The sequence below is a fragment of the Temnothorax nylanderi genome, unplaced genomic scaffold (assembly GCF_030848795.1).
Source record: "Temnothorax nylanderi isolate EJ_2023f unplaced genomic scaffold, tnyl_v1.0 TNYL_tig0463_pilon, whole genome shotgun sequence".
NCBI classification, from domain to species: Eukaryota; Metazoa; Arthropoda; class Insecta; order Hymenoptera; family Formicidae; genus Temnothorax; species Temnothorax nylanderi.
Window position 1 is genome coordinate 13,835 of NW_027249525.1, and position 15,681 is coordinate 29,515.

General features: G+C 36.2%; 3 protein-coding genes across 3 annotated transcripts; 1 reads left to right on the forward strand and 2 right to left on the reverse strand.

Moving 5' to 3' along the window:
• Positions 1–207: 207 nt before the first annotated feature.
• Positions 208–5,003, reverse strand: LOC139783038 (chymotrypsinogen B-like). The gene is made up of 4 exons (XM_071722166.1): positions 4,670–5,003; positions 1,300–1,647; positions 723–961; positions 208–526 (listed from the first exon to the last, which is right to left on the reverse strand). The coding sequence occupies exons 1-4, from the start codon at positions 4,854–4,856 to the stop codon at positions 263–265; spliced, it is 1,038 nt and encodes a 345-aa protein (XP_071578267.1). The 5' UTR covers positions 4,857–5,003; the 3' UTR covers positions 208–262.
• A 5,450-nt stretch (positions 5,004–10,453) lies between these two features.
• On the forward strand, positions 10,454–13,100 carry Ints14 (integrator complex subunit 14). The gene is made up of 6 exons (XM_071722150.1): positions 10,454–11,004; positions 11,074–11,398; positions 11,482–11,693; positions 11,773–12,027; positions 12,352–12,681; positions 12,785–13,100. The coding sequence occupies exons 1-6, from the start codon at positions 10,828–10,830 to the stop codon at positions 13,007–13,009; spliced, it is 1,524 nt and encodes a 507-aa protein (XP_071578251.1). The 5' UTR covers positions 10,454–10,827; the 3' UTR covers positions 13,010–13,100.
• On the reverse strand, positions 12,669–14,826 carry LOC139783028 (pyroglutamyl-peptidase 1). Its single transcript, XM_071722151.1, has 2 exons — positions 14,070–14,826; positions 12,669–13,840 (listed from the first exon to the last, which is right to left on the reverse strand). The coding sequence occupies exons 1-2, from the start codon at positions 14,298–14,300 to the stop codon at positions 13,451–13,453; spliced, it is 621 nt and encodes a 206-aa protein (XP_071578252.1). The 5' UTR covers positions 14,301–14,826; the 3' UTR covers positions 12,669–13,450.
• Between the last annotated feature and the right edge of the window lie 855 nt (positions 14,827–15,681).

A 15,681-nucleotide genomic window follows, 5' to 3' on the forward strand; every position in this document is an offset into this window, starting at 1 on the left:
TGTGTTTCATAACAAGCAAAGTTATTGTTTATGAAAAAAGCAAATTTTAATATACCGGCTTATCAATATACCGACTGATAAGTTTAAATTATCGATTATATCAATGATATTAAATGTATCCGTATGAAAAAATTGGTATTACAATGTACATTTAATGCATGTACATTTTTTATAAGGAATTGTGATCATTATAAGACTATATACATGATACATTTAAATTATAGATCATATGGATAATATTATATTTATGCACTAATATCGCTTAATTATCATGGGTGCTTCCGAAGAAGCGAGATTTTGGTTTAGCATATGTTACGTGCACTATACCAAAATTTAACCCCGAGCTAACCCCGAGCGCCTCTTCGGAAGCACCCATGACTTCGCGAATCCAGTCTATATATGAAGAAACGTTAGTATACACTCGAGGTAAGTTGTCAGGACAAGATTGGTCTCCGTAACTCATCATAATACCTATTTGAAAGTCTTGGCCATTTTTTCTTACGATGAGAGGATCATTGCTGTTTCCCTAAAAATAAAATATTATATAACAAATATTAAATAACTGTTACAAAAAGAGAGAAACTTTCGAATTTTATTTATTAAAGCTGACTAAAACGATATAATATGATTTATACTGCGCGTTAGAATATTGCACTTACACTTGTAATTTTTGTAGTATATTATCATAAACAATAACTTTATTATTTGTGATTATGTTTTACCTCAGGACAAGCAAATTGTCCCAATCCTGCGGCCGTGCAAATGTGCTTGTCGTTGATGGGCCAGTATTGCCTGCATACATTATTTTCTATAATCGGCAACGTGGCGTATTTAAGTTTCATCGTCTCCATCGTACTTTCGCTAGTCGTGTTCTTTTTTCTCCAACCGACCACATAAGCATCTTTCACAAATTTGTTCACAAAGCTCTCGTAATATGCGAGTTTTATTGGCTGAATATTATCTAAAATAGAGAAATATTATATTTAACTAATAATTTCTTAAAATCAATATTAAGGCATGATATACACTCGTAATACTTTTTCAGTAGTTTTATAATTTGTGATATTTATTTAGTATGCATCAAAGTATATATATCAAAGATTATAAAAGAAGCTGTACATAGATATACAATATGATTTTTTATTTCCACGAGTCTCCGTTCCGCATTTATAATTCACCTTATTATTCAAATCGTTATTAACTTTCCGCATATTTTCCATAAAATAATTAAATACTGCCGACATATAAATAAGCGCAAAAGGAAGAAGAAAGAGAAATATTAATTTAAAATGTACTTACTGGAAAAGGGAATATCTTGTGGCATATAGAGTAAGGCAATATCATTGTAGCCCTTTGCGTATTGCGGATGTTTAAACGCTTGACGCACACTCATCGACATACCATCGAGGGGTCGAGGAATATTCTGTTCAATGCTAAACTCGTCAACGTCGAAATATACGAAAAATAATCCAGGGTTTTTTCCGACACAATGGGCGGCTGTGAGAACCCATCTTTTGGATAAGATCGTGCCGGCGCACGATCTAAAGTTTACGTCGCCCAAGATATGTTGCACTTCTACCATGTATGGAAAGCTTGGGAACTTTAACGCAGTTGTGGATCCCTCCGTTATGTTAGTTATTGCTTCATCTATTTAAGAAAAATATCAGTGTAGCAAAAAATGATTATTATTAGCTTAATTCGGTGGTAATCATTTAGAATAGGGCCTTTTCCGAATTTTGATATTTTTTTGCGGCTTTCTTGGTAAAAATCTTTGTTGTGACTCTGACAGTGATAATTAATCGGGGGAGACCGAAAAATATGTACCCTACCTATTTTTTTACTTATTTTTTTACCTATTTCTTCCGACGTGGCTTTCGGATCTTCCGACGTTATCTATATATATAAAGGAAGATGTCCTGACTGACTCACTGACTCATCAACGCCCAGCCTAAACCCCTGAACCGAATTTTTACCAAAAGTATATGAAATAGGGGTAGAATTTTCCGGGGAGTGCCACTATGTGTATAGTTTTTTGTTACCGATTTCCTGGAAACCGGTTTTTTTAATTTTTCTAATTTTTCGGGAAATAATTGGCCGAATGTCAAAGAATTATAGATCAAATTTCTACCAAAAGTATATGAAATAGGGGTAGAATTTTCCGGGGAGTGCTATAAACTGTATAGTTTTTCGTTATTGATCTTTTTGGGAACCGGTATCTTTTTGGAAATCGGTTACGAAATTTTTCCAATTTTTTAAGGAAATAATTGAGTGAATCTCAAAGAATTGTATACGACGGAATTGAATTTCAGTTGATAAAAAAGTAATATTTTTCAATTTATAGCATTTTAGAGAGAGAGAGAGAGAGAGAGAGAGAGAGAGAGAGAGAGAGAGAGAGAGAGAGAGAGAGAGAGAGAGAGAGAGAGAGAGAGGGGAGGGGAGGGAGCCCGATAAAAACAGTCACGTCACATCCACGTCGAATCCACGTAATTTACGTGGACTACGTGGATGCGGATTTATCCACATGGATGCAACGTTCTTTTCTCATCACTACATCGAAGTCTATTATCTCCGAAATATCAATGTAGATTCTCTGTAGATATATCTATTAAGAAATATGTACAGGGAATTTTTATTGACATTTCGAGGATAAAAGACTTCGATGTAGTGATGAAAGAAAACGTTGCATCCATGTGGATAGTTTGTGGATAAATCTGCATCCACGTAATTTCTATTAAAGATTATAATTAATCAAAGTGATATAAAGATTATAATTAATGAAAGTATTATTATACTGTGTTTATGCGCTAACCGGATGAGGTCCCGATCATTATTTATTATAGGGATGCCATAAGAAAGGTTTCCTTATTTTTGTCTAGTGAGGCCCTTGTAAGGATTTGATAAGAATGTTTTAACTTTATAAATATACTTTTTTCATAAATATATTTACGAACACGAAATTTCATAATGAGCCGGCACTGGTTTCTGACATTCACCCGACATTAAGAAATATTATATCATATATCCAATTCAAAATTTTATTACTCTTTTTAAACTGAATTTGTTTCTTAAGATGATTTTTGAAAAATTATATATTTGCGCTGGTTATGACATATGTAGACTATATATAACGCTTACATCAAATTAAGAAGTAGTCTCCCACGTAAGGCAGCTGGCTCACGATGCAGAGGTCCCGAGGTCCCGAGTTCGAATCCCACCAAGGTAAGTGTGTTTTTCAAATACGAGAAAATATTTATAATCATAGACTGCATCTTAAGAAACAAATTTAGTTAAAAAATAGTAATAAAATTTCAAAATAAATAATTTTTTTTATGTCGGGTGAATAATTATTCAGTGAAACATGTCACTCTTTTCAGAGTTGAAGAATCACTCCAAGTAAAGAATGAATAACTCACTTTTTCGAAAAGTGAAATTTCACTCTAATTAGAGAGAGAGAGAGAGACTGGCAGTATTTTCATTATTCCTAGGAGTGAAATCTCACTCTTTTGAAGTGAGATTCCACTCCAAAAAATTTAGAGAGAAAGCTCGTGGATTTCACGTCAAATCGATGATCTCATCCACGTGGACTACAGTACCGTTCTTGAGCGGATTGTCCACTCGAATGTCCACGTGGATTCCACGATGCTGATCCACGTAGCAATAACGTGGATTTCACGTACTGTTTTTATCGGGAGAGAGAGGGAGAGAGAGGGAGAGAGAGGGAGAGAGAGAGAGAGAGAGAGAGAGAGGGAGAGAGAGAGGGGGAGAGAGAGAGGGGGAGAGAGAGGGGGAGAGAGAGAGAGGGGAGAGAGAGAGAGAGAGAGAGAGAGAGAGAGAGAGAGAGAGAGAGAGAGAGAGGGAGAGGGAGAGGGAGAGAGAGAGAGAGAGAGAGAGAGAGAGAGAGAGAGAGAGAGAGAGAGAGAGAGAGAGAGAGAGAGAGAGAGAGAGAGAGAGAGAGAGAGAGAGAGAGAGAGAGAGAGAGAGAGAGAGAGAGAGAGAGAGAGAGAGAGAGAGAGAGAGAGAGAGAGAGAGAGAGAGAGAGAGAGAGAGAGACTACTTGCGTGTCTTATTACATATGTCCTCCGGGGCGAAGCCCGGGTAACCAGCTAGTAAATATATATATATAGTAGCTCTTAAAAGGACCGATTTTGGTCCTGAAAAGAACCGGTAGTAATTCGTGAATCATGTCTATTTTGTTTCGTCATTTTGGTGTCAAACAGTTTGTGTCAATATTAAAGGAAGTAATTTTCTAATATGTGTGTATAGACAGTACACGCATGTAGGCGAAGGTCAGTGGAGGTGGATCTCGGTTCGCGTGGAAAGTTGAAAACCCGAAAAATTATGACGTGGATAGTACATTGCTGTCCAAAGAAATATCCATGCAAACCGAGGTCCACCTCCATTTACCCCCGCCTGCATGTGTACTTTCAAGTAAAAGAAAATTGAACGTTGAACGTTTGCGTGGAAAGTTGAACAATACTTAAAAAAAGAAATAGATAAAAAATAGGTAGGGTACATATTTTTCGGGCTCTCCCGATTGATTATCACTGTCAGAGTCACAATAAAGATTTTTACCAAGAGAGCCGCAATAAAATATCAAAATTCGGAAAAAGCCCTATTCTAAATAATTACCAAATTAACTAAAACTTTTTTGATTTTTATTTTGTCTTACCGTTATTTGCGTCAAGAACGATAGCATCGATGGGATTGTCGAATGTGACGTTTCCAGATTTGCTTTCCAAATACAGACTTTGAGTATATTGACATATTGACAAACAGAGTACAATGCACAGTAATACCTTCGTACTTAGCGGACTCATGATAGACTGTTCCGCGTGCCGTTCCTGCAAATTTCTCATTATTATGCAGTTGCGTCGATATTCAGGCAATAATGACGACTAATAAAATTATTAACACTTTTGACAACGTTTTTGTGATATGTAGGTATTAGATGTAAAAACTCCGGAAAATACTGCATGTATAATTATACATACCATATTATTGCATGAAAGACACTAGCATGTGCACATTATTTTCGATTATTTATAACTGAAGCGATTATATTATACCTACGTGTCTTTATTAAAGGTATTTTTTATGGCCCTTGTATTGTCCATATTGTGGTAAAAGTCGGGACTTTTGATTATTTATGTATTGAAATTCGATACATAAAGCGCAAAGAAATTCAGTCCCTTTTCCCCCGAAAATTTAAGCATTATTAATTAATCTTTATTTTAACTTTTACAAGTTCTTTGAAATTCTATTAATATTGTTCATTTTTGGTTGATTGTCGGTAGTTCGCAGATGTTATTTTTAAGAGATGATTGTTATTCTAACAAAATTTAATGTGCAACTGTCGCTAGTATTTCCATTGTCGCTAATGTATGGAACTTTAATGGGGTCAAAATGATGAAATATGGTATGAAAAAATGTCGCAAGTCAAGTGAATTTACTTCACGCACGCGAAATCAAAGAACTTCGCCTATTTTTATGAGGGGTTTTGAGCTATCCGGGCCTAGTCATTAATCATACATAATTTTGCAGAATGTACATAGATAATAATGGTAGTATTAAAGAAAAAATAATTTTAGGTTTTTAAACTCCCGCCGAAGGCAATTCTGATCTCCTAGGCTGCGTTCGGAAACGTCACCCGAGTGCACACGAGTATACGTATCTCAGCGAGTTAGAAGGAGAAGGGAGTATACCCGTGTGTACCCGGGTGACGTTTCCGAACGCAGCCCTAATGATGTCATTTTATTTGTTCGATGGCTCATCATCAGAGCTGTTTAAGATACAAATACGTCATTGCTATGCTCAGAAGTACCTGTATACTAAAAAAAAAATAAAATAAAAAACAATTAATACATCCGCAGCTTTATGCCTAGGATAGACTTCATTAATATCGTTGTATGGAGTATGGACATAATTGTGTCACTGATTCCGATTCTTTTTATCATGACAATATAATGAATTAGTAAAATTAATGCCTGCTTAATCAAATATAACTTAACTAAATATAAAATCAAGAACTTAGTTAAGCAAATGCACCAACAAATATATCGAAAAATATTCAATATTTATTTGTTGCCGTTGTTATCATGAGGAGATGGCTTGAACGCAAGCAGAAAGGTGGTTCGATGGCTTCATCGGGGGGAGTAGTGGGACGCGGGGGTTCTGGCAACAGCGCACTAGCGTTTGAAGTAGTGGGAGTGAAGGGGATTGCTCTGATTGGTCACCGCGTGTATAGTGCGTGCTGCTGCTCACGACCGTAGCAGTCTAGCAGACGAAAAATCAAGCAATTTATGCTTTAATAATTAATTTTTCTACGAAATGTGCGGTAACCTTCCCCTTTCTTCCACTCATTTATTTGTAAATTATTAAGTTACATATGCATATTTTTTTTTTATCATTTGCATTTTTTCTTGCACTTATTTCATTCTGAAGGTGTGCAATATATGTCATTTCCCATAAAAACCTATGTTAAAAAGTACATTTTTTGGAGTAGATTTTTTTCAAAACGGGACGGTGAAAAATTCTCAAAAAATTCACATAATTCTATTTTGCATTCCAGAACAATATATTAAAATTTCATGAAACTGGCTGCATTTTTTTGTAGCCACTGAACCTTCTTAACTATAAAATAAGAATTAACTCATCAGTTGATTGCAAGCATGAAAACATCGTGTATTTTGTTTATTTCGGTATTAGACACAGTCAGTGATGACAACGATGCCAATAAAGTCCGTGCTGAGCGGAGGGAGCACGAAGCGGTGGATGTACATACCAGGGGCTCGATTCTTGAATTCATTCGCAAGAGAAACGTATGGGCAAATGTTGTTCTTACAGAAACGTTGCAAGTTGATTGGTTAAAAAATTATGCGACAGCCAATCGACTTTTCTGTAAGTTGCGCATACGTTTCTCTTGAAATGAATTCGATCAAGAATCGAACCCCTGTTGTTGTTTTTTTTTTTTTTAATATACATCAGATATTTTATTCTGACAATAGCGATAATGCATTTGTCATCTTGGATAGTTCTGATGACGAACCATCGAACGAATAAAAATGGCATCATTAGGAGGTCAAAACTGCTTCTGGCGCGACGGAGGGTTTAAAGATTATTTAAACTATTTCTTCTTTAATACTACCATAATAATCTACAAAATTATATATAATTGATGACTGGGCCCGGAGAGCCCAAAATGAGAGAAGTTCTTTATGCCCAGTTAGGCGATTTTTGCAAACGCGGGATTTCTTTATCGTGTGAAAATATCTGAATCCGCTATTGCAAATAAATTCTTCGGACATTTTTCTCTAAAATTTTATTATAATAATACGACTGCAATCTCACAAATCAATTTTAATTTAATTATTGTTTGCAATATAGCTATTAATAAATATTATTATCATACACTTCAAATAAAGAAAAAACTTTGGATATAAAATCAATTTGGACATAAAAACAATTTTAAATCAACGACAAAATTTTTTAAAAAAATTTTAAAAGAATAACAACACTTCTGCCTCGTGCAATGGATTTTACCTATAAATTTGACACATAACATTTTATGCTACTTTTTATGGGCTTAACTCAAAATCGAATTTTTTTGAATTGCGACTGTATATATTCTTCTAGGGTGTGATATATTATTCTCTTGCTTTTTAGCTTTTCAAACATAGCTCTATTTTGTGAACAATTACGTTGAGAGTCAGTGGGCGTTGTAAGTAATTCTCATTCCACAAAAAAGGAATTTATAGCACAATTTTATACTTACAATAGACTTTACACGATAAAATATAAACTATGTTGTAAATACGCACTGCGTTTTGAAGAACTGTCGAGGAACTGTCGGGAACTGTCTCTACAGTCTTCGAGACTTCTCTTTTTATAGGAACCAAAGAGGATCTTATCATTTTTTTGGAAAGCTTTAGTCTAGTCTAAATGATTCATCCTAATTACTCTAGTGTTATTATATTTTTAAAATAAGTATGTGATGTAGAAGATATGAGTATATCGTATTCTAAGAATTCTCAATATTATCGCATTCCTAAGCCCACCTAGCATGCATATCAAAAAGACGTCCAGAAGATATCCCGAAGATATCCTATCTCCTAAATATATCTTCGGGATATCTTCTGGACGTCTTTTTGATATGCATGCTATGTGGGAGGTAAGTACGTGAACGATCGATGATTACACTACCTTCACCAGTACTTCTAGAATGCGTCTGAGTTTGTAATTCTACTGTTTACCAGATTATATGATACGCACTTATGGTATTAACGGCGATCGGCCGCGAGGCCTCACGCCACTCTGACACGCTTGGCTCTAGAACACCGTGACCGCCGGGGCACGAAGCCCTCGGGGCACGCGCTCCGCCTAACCGAGTAAGTAAGGAAACGATGAAAGTAGTGGTATTTCACCGGCGATGTTGCCATCTCCCACTTATGTTGAGTGCTACACCTCTCATGTCTCCTTACAATGCCAGACTAGAGTCAAGCTCAACAGGGTCTTCTTTCCCCGCTAATTTTTCCAAGCCCGTTCCCTTGGCAGTGGTTTCGCTAGATGACCGACAACGTTTCAAATTATTACTCCCTATAAAAATGTTGAGAATCAACGCGGACATTGCGAAAGCCTCGGCGAAAGCATTATTGTTTATAGTGCAGTGCTATTAATTCGATGGCAAGGTTGACATTCGCCAGTAATTATTGTAATATGTCTTGAATGAGGGAAGAAAATGAAACCGGTTAATAGTAATATGAGTCTAGGATCACCCGCTTCTCTCTACAGTTTTTCTATAAAAAGAAAGTTATACACTGTTAAATTCGTAGTGTCAAATTATACTTAATTTGGCACATAAAATTTTGTGATAGATAGCGTATTTATCTTATGCGAGAAAATATATATTTCCTCGATACGCCGCGCTTCTTCCCTCATCTTTTAATTTTATTGTAATTTCAGTTGTATGTGTGGATGAAATGTTTCACAAGTCCGTCTTCACCACGGAAAGCAATTGCAATCGTTAAGCATTCGTTGTTTTTCTCGACGTGTGCGAGGATAATGACTTTTTAAATCTAGGATCCGAACGGCCTGAGGTGAGTTTTGTATATCACAGTGTCGAAAAAATAAACCTCACTTTATAGTAATTTTTTTTATCATTAATCGAGAATCCATACCTTAACTTATTTTTTATTCAATGGTTCCGAGACCCAACCCGCATAAAACTAGGCTTCCCGTCCGGCTAACAAAAATGAAAAAATTGCATAAAACATTTATATAATTGTAAATTTCAAAAAATTATTATTTATATTTAATTTTGAATGAAAAATATGGAAATACTTTTTGTAAAATGTTATAAAAATATCTTTTCAAATTCAGAGCTAAAAAATGCAAACAAATTCATAAGAAGGATTTTGTGAGAAAACATTTTTTATTTGCGATAATAATAAGAAAATTTTTATTTGGGATGTTTATGCATACATTTAATAATAGTGTTTTATACGATATATTTCGAAGCAAGGTATACAATTTAATATATATGTACACGAGGCATATCGCACTTACAACATATTTTGGTCTTCGACTAATACCTCTTTTTAAACGTACTACGCATTGTCGTTATCTTGATGAAGACTTTTCTTCAGAAGATAAGATGAGTAATCGCTTCAATTCTCGGAATTGGTCATTCTTACTTTTTTCCTTTGATTCCCGGAACTACGACAGAACTCGATCAGCAACCCAAAAAACCCATATATATATGTATATATGATATTTTAGCGCATAAACACAGCTTGAAATCCTAAAAATAGGCTTTCCGTCTTCTAAAGATTAATTTAAATTGCTATAAAATGGATAATGTAATATTTTTTTTTTTTAATAAGTATATAATAATTATACATATATTAATTCTTTTTACAAATTTCTAAATATATAATGTCAATTCCATAAAAAATCCGCAATACAAAAGCGTTTTATTAATTAATATATTAATTTTCATTTTTTCAGAATTACTCATAATAAGACGCTTGACGTGCTTTTTTCATTTTTAAAATGTTTTTTTGGTTTCTCTTTACGTTTTTCAAAAAATGTTGAATAAATATCTATGTACACATGTTAATTCATTGCCCTCAAATACCAATAAGTTATATACAGAGTGTATTCCGTATGTTTCACATACGATAATATATGCATCATTTATCTTTATATTGTTCACCGAATGTTATTTAAAGTAATATATATATTATACTATAAAAATAATTATATAAATTTATCTGCTAATAAAAAATATATCTGTATGTCGTAAAATATTCTAATTTAATTTTAATTATTTTAAAGAGAAAACTAAAACAAACATATGCTACATTTCTACAAAATTTTATCAAGTACATATAGCAGGCGTTTTACGAACGCCGCCGAAATGTAAACATTTGTGCCGTATGATCGAAGTGGAGCTCAGAATAGGTTAGGGTTAGAGTATCCGAAACACTCGTCAAGTTAAGTAGTCAAGTTGTGGACCGACGCGTCGATACACGGCACCATTTTTGCCGAAAGATGCATTAGCTGCATTAGCATGACAGAAGTATTGTTAACGAATATTTCAAGTACCTATTTATTAACTCCAGACGAACAACCTCCTTTTCGCGAGGAAAGGAAATCGATGCAGAGGAAAGTTTAATATGTGGCTCTCTGTGTAACCTATACGTTCGCATCGAACAAGTTTATACAGATTCGGCGAAAAAGAAGATGTATGCAGTTGATAAATATATTATGAGACTTTTAAGTGTCTCTAGTTTCTAATCACTTTACGATAATCTTTACTCGGGCGTCAAAATGCCTACGGTTATAGCGTTGGACGTCTCTCTCTCAATGAGGAGACCTGTATTGACAGGTGGGACGAATGACAATTTGCAAAATGAACCGTTGACACGGCATCACTTAGCGGTGCATGGGATAAACGCTCTACTACACTACTTGCAAGTTAACTCGAAACTAGAATTTGTGTCGCTGGTAAGAAGACAGACTAATGCTGTCAGGTACAATAGGTATACTAATATATGTAAACTTGACGAATTTCAGATTGTATTCTCGTCGTTGTACGAAATAGTTTGCCCGTTCACGCGCGATTACGACAGCATACGTGCAAAGTTGCAAACTATCGAGGAGTGGGACAAGACGTGCATCGAAGGAGCATTGCACGGAGTTAACAATGTAATTATGGCGGAATGGGGTAACGCCACTGCTTGCCAAGTGATATTAATCACGGATGGTAATCCTGGCATAGGACCAATGTCCTTGGGCAATTCTTTGAGTTCTTTGAATGTTGCACAAGACACAAATCCCTTTCCATTACCTTTTCCATACCCGGGGAAATTAAGTATAGTTTGCATCGGGTCGCAGCAGGGTAAGTCGAGAAACGTAAACATACTTTTATTCACCTTTTATTTCGTATATTTAAATATATCACTCGTATATATATGTTTTCAGACCCTAGTTTACAGATCGGTTTACCTCTCTATCAACGTTTAGTTGATCTAGCTGGTGGCGACAGTATTGTACTAGTTCCTGACCCACCGCTTAGCAAATACTCCGTCGCGGCTTGCTTCCAGAAGCTAGCTGAAGCAAATTATGTTTCCTTCCAAGGATACCTAAAGTGTGGCCATTTAGGCTCCCGCATTTTATTATCGCCAGCTCCCATGGTAAATTGAGAAACATGGGAACATGCTAGATTACTATAAACATAGTTGCATAGACACTGCAATACTTCATATGTTTCAGCTTTACACAAAGAAGACGGATTTCGAGTTAACCCCAGGTTTGGCAATATCAAAAACCATAGAAATATGTGGATTTATATCCGTAGGAGATGTTGGTAGCCCAAGTTCCATTTCTAGGCACTTAGTATTGCCATTGATAACAGAGAAAAATTCAAGTATGCAAGGCGTATCATTAGAAGAGGATTCAGATACCGATGAAAACGGAGACGAGGGAAAAATGCCGTCTTTTTGTGTATTGCTTCATGGAGCACTAAAGGTAATGTCTTGCTCGAAATCTAGCAATTATTATGACCAGTCTACAATGAGTCGTTAGTCGTTAGTCAGATGTCGGAAGAAAGTCGGGAAAAGTCATAAGCGTATCGTAAGACGATCGGAAGTCTGTAATTGGCGATTGTAAGCGATTGGCCAAATGCCATCTCTTACGATCACCGATTACAGACTTCCAATTGCCTTACGATACGCTTATGACTATTTCTTCTGACTCTCTTCCGACATCTGACTAACGACTAACGACTCATTGTAGACTGGCCATTATTATTTGCATTTGATTAAGTTGATAAATAATTGATATACTTTGCAGGTGGAAAATATGGCTGCCCTTTGTATGTTGAACAACGAATGGTATGGATTTATATACTCTTGGGCGGATACTAAGAAGAAATCCAACTTAATGCTAACTGTATTAGAGCCAGGATCTGACGTTGTACCGTGGTTAGGCAATTTCAGCAATTTGGGCCCATTAGATACAGTCAAAAGCTCTCCAGTTAGTTTTCCAGTTAGACCAGCTGAAAAGAGAAGCTATACGCAAAATGCTCCTTCATGGATTCGCCAAGTTGGCTTACAATCTGATATTCAAAAAATATTGAGACATGCGAGAAAATTACCAGACAAGACACAGAACTTTTACAAGGTAATGTGATTATTCAATTAGACGGACTAAAAATACAAGGCTATTGCATATAATTTAAATGATGGAATTTTTGCGAAATGATTATTTTATTTTTGTCGCATAGGAGGTAAACAGATTACGGCGTGCGGCAGCGTCTATAGGATTCATCGAGCTATTAGAAGGATTAGCGTGCATCTTAGAGCGAGAATGCACGTTGCTACCACCGAATCTAAATCCCGACTGTACGATCCAAATGGGGCACGTTGCATCGATGATCAGAAAGCCGGAATTTCACGAGCTTAGATTCAACATTCCACCCGCACGGACGAAATTTCAACCTGGATCATAAGTTGCGATGCAGTAATTTGAGTGTTATTACATTTGTATCAAAGCTGGACATTTATATATACAGCAAAAAATAAAACTTGTATTTGTCATAATCATATGCCATATCCTATAAGAATATCACATTATATTATTTATATTACACATCTATCTTATATTCTTAAATTTTGCTTCTAGATTTAAGAAAGTATATAGGCCTTGAACACATAGATTATAAAATCTATTAATAAAATCTGCTTAATAAATTAAGACTGTTATTTTTATCACATCACATTATTTATATTACATATCTTATATTCTTAACTTTTTTATATTTCTAGATATTATGTCGTATTTACGTATAAGAAAGTGTACAGGCCTTAAGCACATAGATTTTTATAAAATTATATCATTGTTTTTATTGTATCCTATTATTAATTACTGACAGCTAAACAGATTACGACTGTTAACTGGATTTCAAATTTCTCAATAAATAACACAAAATATCGTATAAACCGTTTGCAGTTTGTATACTGGAGTACTTGTCAAAGTCCGGAACATGCACAAACAGAGTCTTTGTCGGCTCAACAGAAAGGGATTGATAAAATATATATTCGCATAAATATCTGCCGGCATCGTACGAGACGCAGGCTTTGCATCCACTTCTTTCGGAGTTTTCATTCACACTATCGCAAAGTTTTTCGACATCTATCCCAGTTTCCAGGACGTTGCACTCGACGTTCGTTTCATCAGGGCATTTATTATCTATGTCGAACCTCTTGTAGCCGTTGCTGCAGGCGTGACACTCTATCGTTAGAGAATCAGCCTTGTGCGATACACCCACGTGTAGAATAATCTAAAATAGGAAATAATAAGTATATGTGTCGAGAAATTGCGTAGCTCGAGTTGCAACCCAGACAGCACCATGTCCAAAATCGGGACATAAGACGTCTTAAAGACGTCTTTTAGACATTATATTATAAAACGTCTTAAAGATGTCTTAAAGAGGTCTTAAACATGTCTTTAAGACGTTTTATGTCCGATTTTGGACATGCATGCTGTCTGGGAACGCTATACTTAATTACCAATGGACTGTGTTTCTTCCAGAGATGAGGGACACGGTTGGACACGTAATCGTACGAGACCGGGACTTCTTCCGCGACTAGTTCAACGTCGGGAAATTCCACAGAGTTCGTCCACAGTTTCTGCAATTCCTCCACCGCCTCCCAGCTGGCATTCCTCGCGTGAGCGGCAAACGGGCCGAAGCCGGTCACCAGGATACATTTGGAATCGGCGCCCATTTTGCAACTCAGCATTTTCGCGGGATCCTCCTCCGACGACACCCGACGATTAGTCCGATAGATGCTCGATTCAGTCGCTCGCAATTTGATTTCTTATCGGCTATCGGCGTTGTTATCGGAGCCGATAACGCTCCGATGTGATGGCAGCCGCCGCACCCAGGCGCGGATCCACCGAATGATTTATATTGATTTAACGCGAATCACTCGAGTCGAGCGAGTTTGCTCGACGTTCGCAGGATGACAGACGTTATTAGGAAGCCTCTCTCAAATATTTATCACGATTGCGCGCCAGTAAATCTGCAAATCTACAAATATCGCGCGCGTAGGACGCGCATTGAACGGCGTCCAACGATTTTATGTCTGTGTTGCATTTTATAATCCACGATAGAGTATATATATGCATTTGTCGAAACGATCTCAAGTGTCAGGGAAATGATCAGGGAATGAGCAATAACGCGTTCCGTAGTGTGGCCGCGTGTATAACTCATTTCGACTTGCAGATGTAATACAATACATATGGATATGGAACGAGCAGACTCGATTGTCGCCATTAATTGCTCTTTCGACCTGTTCGACCATTTCGACTTCGAGAATCGTAGTTCCTCGACAGATCCCGAGTCACGGAAGCCCACCTTACGTTTCTTGCGATTATCGAGGTCTGAAGCTGAAGGTGAACTGGTGAATGCCGCTTGTGAAATACAATATAGACATAGACTACTGCGGTCCACTTGACGCTACAATGTTTTGAAGCGTTTTTCTTCTTTTTTTTTCTTCATTGAAAAAAAGGAGGGAAGAAGAATGTTTCGAAGCAATTAATTGTAGCGTCAAGTTGAAGAAAAAGAAATACATACTCTCTAAATCTCATACAGTGGTTTTGCCACTAATATATTTGAGTGATTGCGATAGTCACTCCGAAAGAGAGGGTTGTCACTCTAATTTGAGTAAATGCGGGCACTCATAAGTGATTTTTTCACTCAAATTTTTAGAGCGGTATCACTCTACCGGAGTGATACGATCTCGACTAAAGCTATAGTGAATCACGATTCATTAAAGATCGACTGATGATGACTCTAACAGAGTGAAATTTTCCACTCAAAATTGTAGAGTGATAATTATTCACTCCTATGGACACTGATCTACTGCCCTCGAAAAGAGTGCTCATTCACTCAAATGGAGTGCGAGTTAACTCCAATTTATAAAGCGCAATTTAACTCTTTTTCAGAGTGGCGAATTACTCAAAGTGCACAGGCTCAATTCACTTTTCGTTACACTTGCATTTTACTCGTTTTGAGTGGTATTTCATTCTTCGACTTTTAGAGAGTAGATTTATATTATTAGATATAGATTTTGCAATTCGAAAATATAGGGCCGGTATTTCTTAAAGGGACTATCTATT

What these genes read in the sequence shown, in the direction of transcription:
- Ints14 (XM_071722150.1), top strand. Translation starts at nt 10,828, where the DNA reads ATGCCTACGGTTATAGCGTTGGACGTCTCTCTCTCAATGAGGAGACCT. An exon ending in TATTATCGCCAGCTCCCATG is followed by an intron (nt 11,694 to 11,772) that starts GTAAATTGAGAA and finishes CATATGTTTCAG; the next exon opens with CTTTACACAAAGAAGACGGA. An exon ending in AGACACAGAACTTTTACAAG is followed by an intron (nt 12,682 to 12,784) that starts GTAATGTGATTA and finishes TTTGTCGCATAG; the next exon opens with GAGGTAAACAGATTACGGCG.
- LOC139783028 (XM_071722151.1), bottom strand. Translation starts at nt 14,300, where the DNA reads ATGCTGAGTTGCAAAATGGGCGCCGATTCCAAATGTATCCTGGTGACC. An exon ending in GGAAGAAACACAGTCCATTG is followed by an intron (nt 13,841 to 14,069) that starts GTAATTAAGTAT and finishes TTCCTATTTTAG; the next exon opens with ATTATTCTACACGTGGGTGT.
- LOC139783038 (XM_071722166.1), bottom strand. Translation starts at nt 4,856, where the DNA reads ATGAGAAATTTGCAGGAACGGCACGCGGAACAGTCTATCATGAGTCCG. An exon ending in CGTTCTTGACGCAAATAACG is followed by an intron (nt 1,648 to 4,669) that starts GTAAGACAAAAT and finishes TTTCTTAAATAG; the next exon opens with ATGAAGCAATAACTAACATA. An exon ending in GACAATTTGCTTGTCCTGAG is followed by an intron (nt 527 to 722) that starts GTAAAACATAAT and finishes TTTTATTTTTAG; the next exon opens with GGAAACAGCAATGATCCTCT.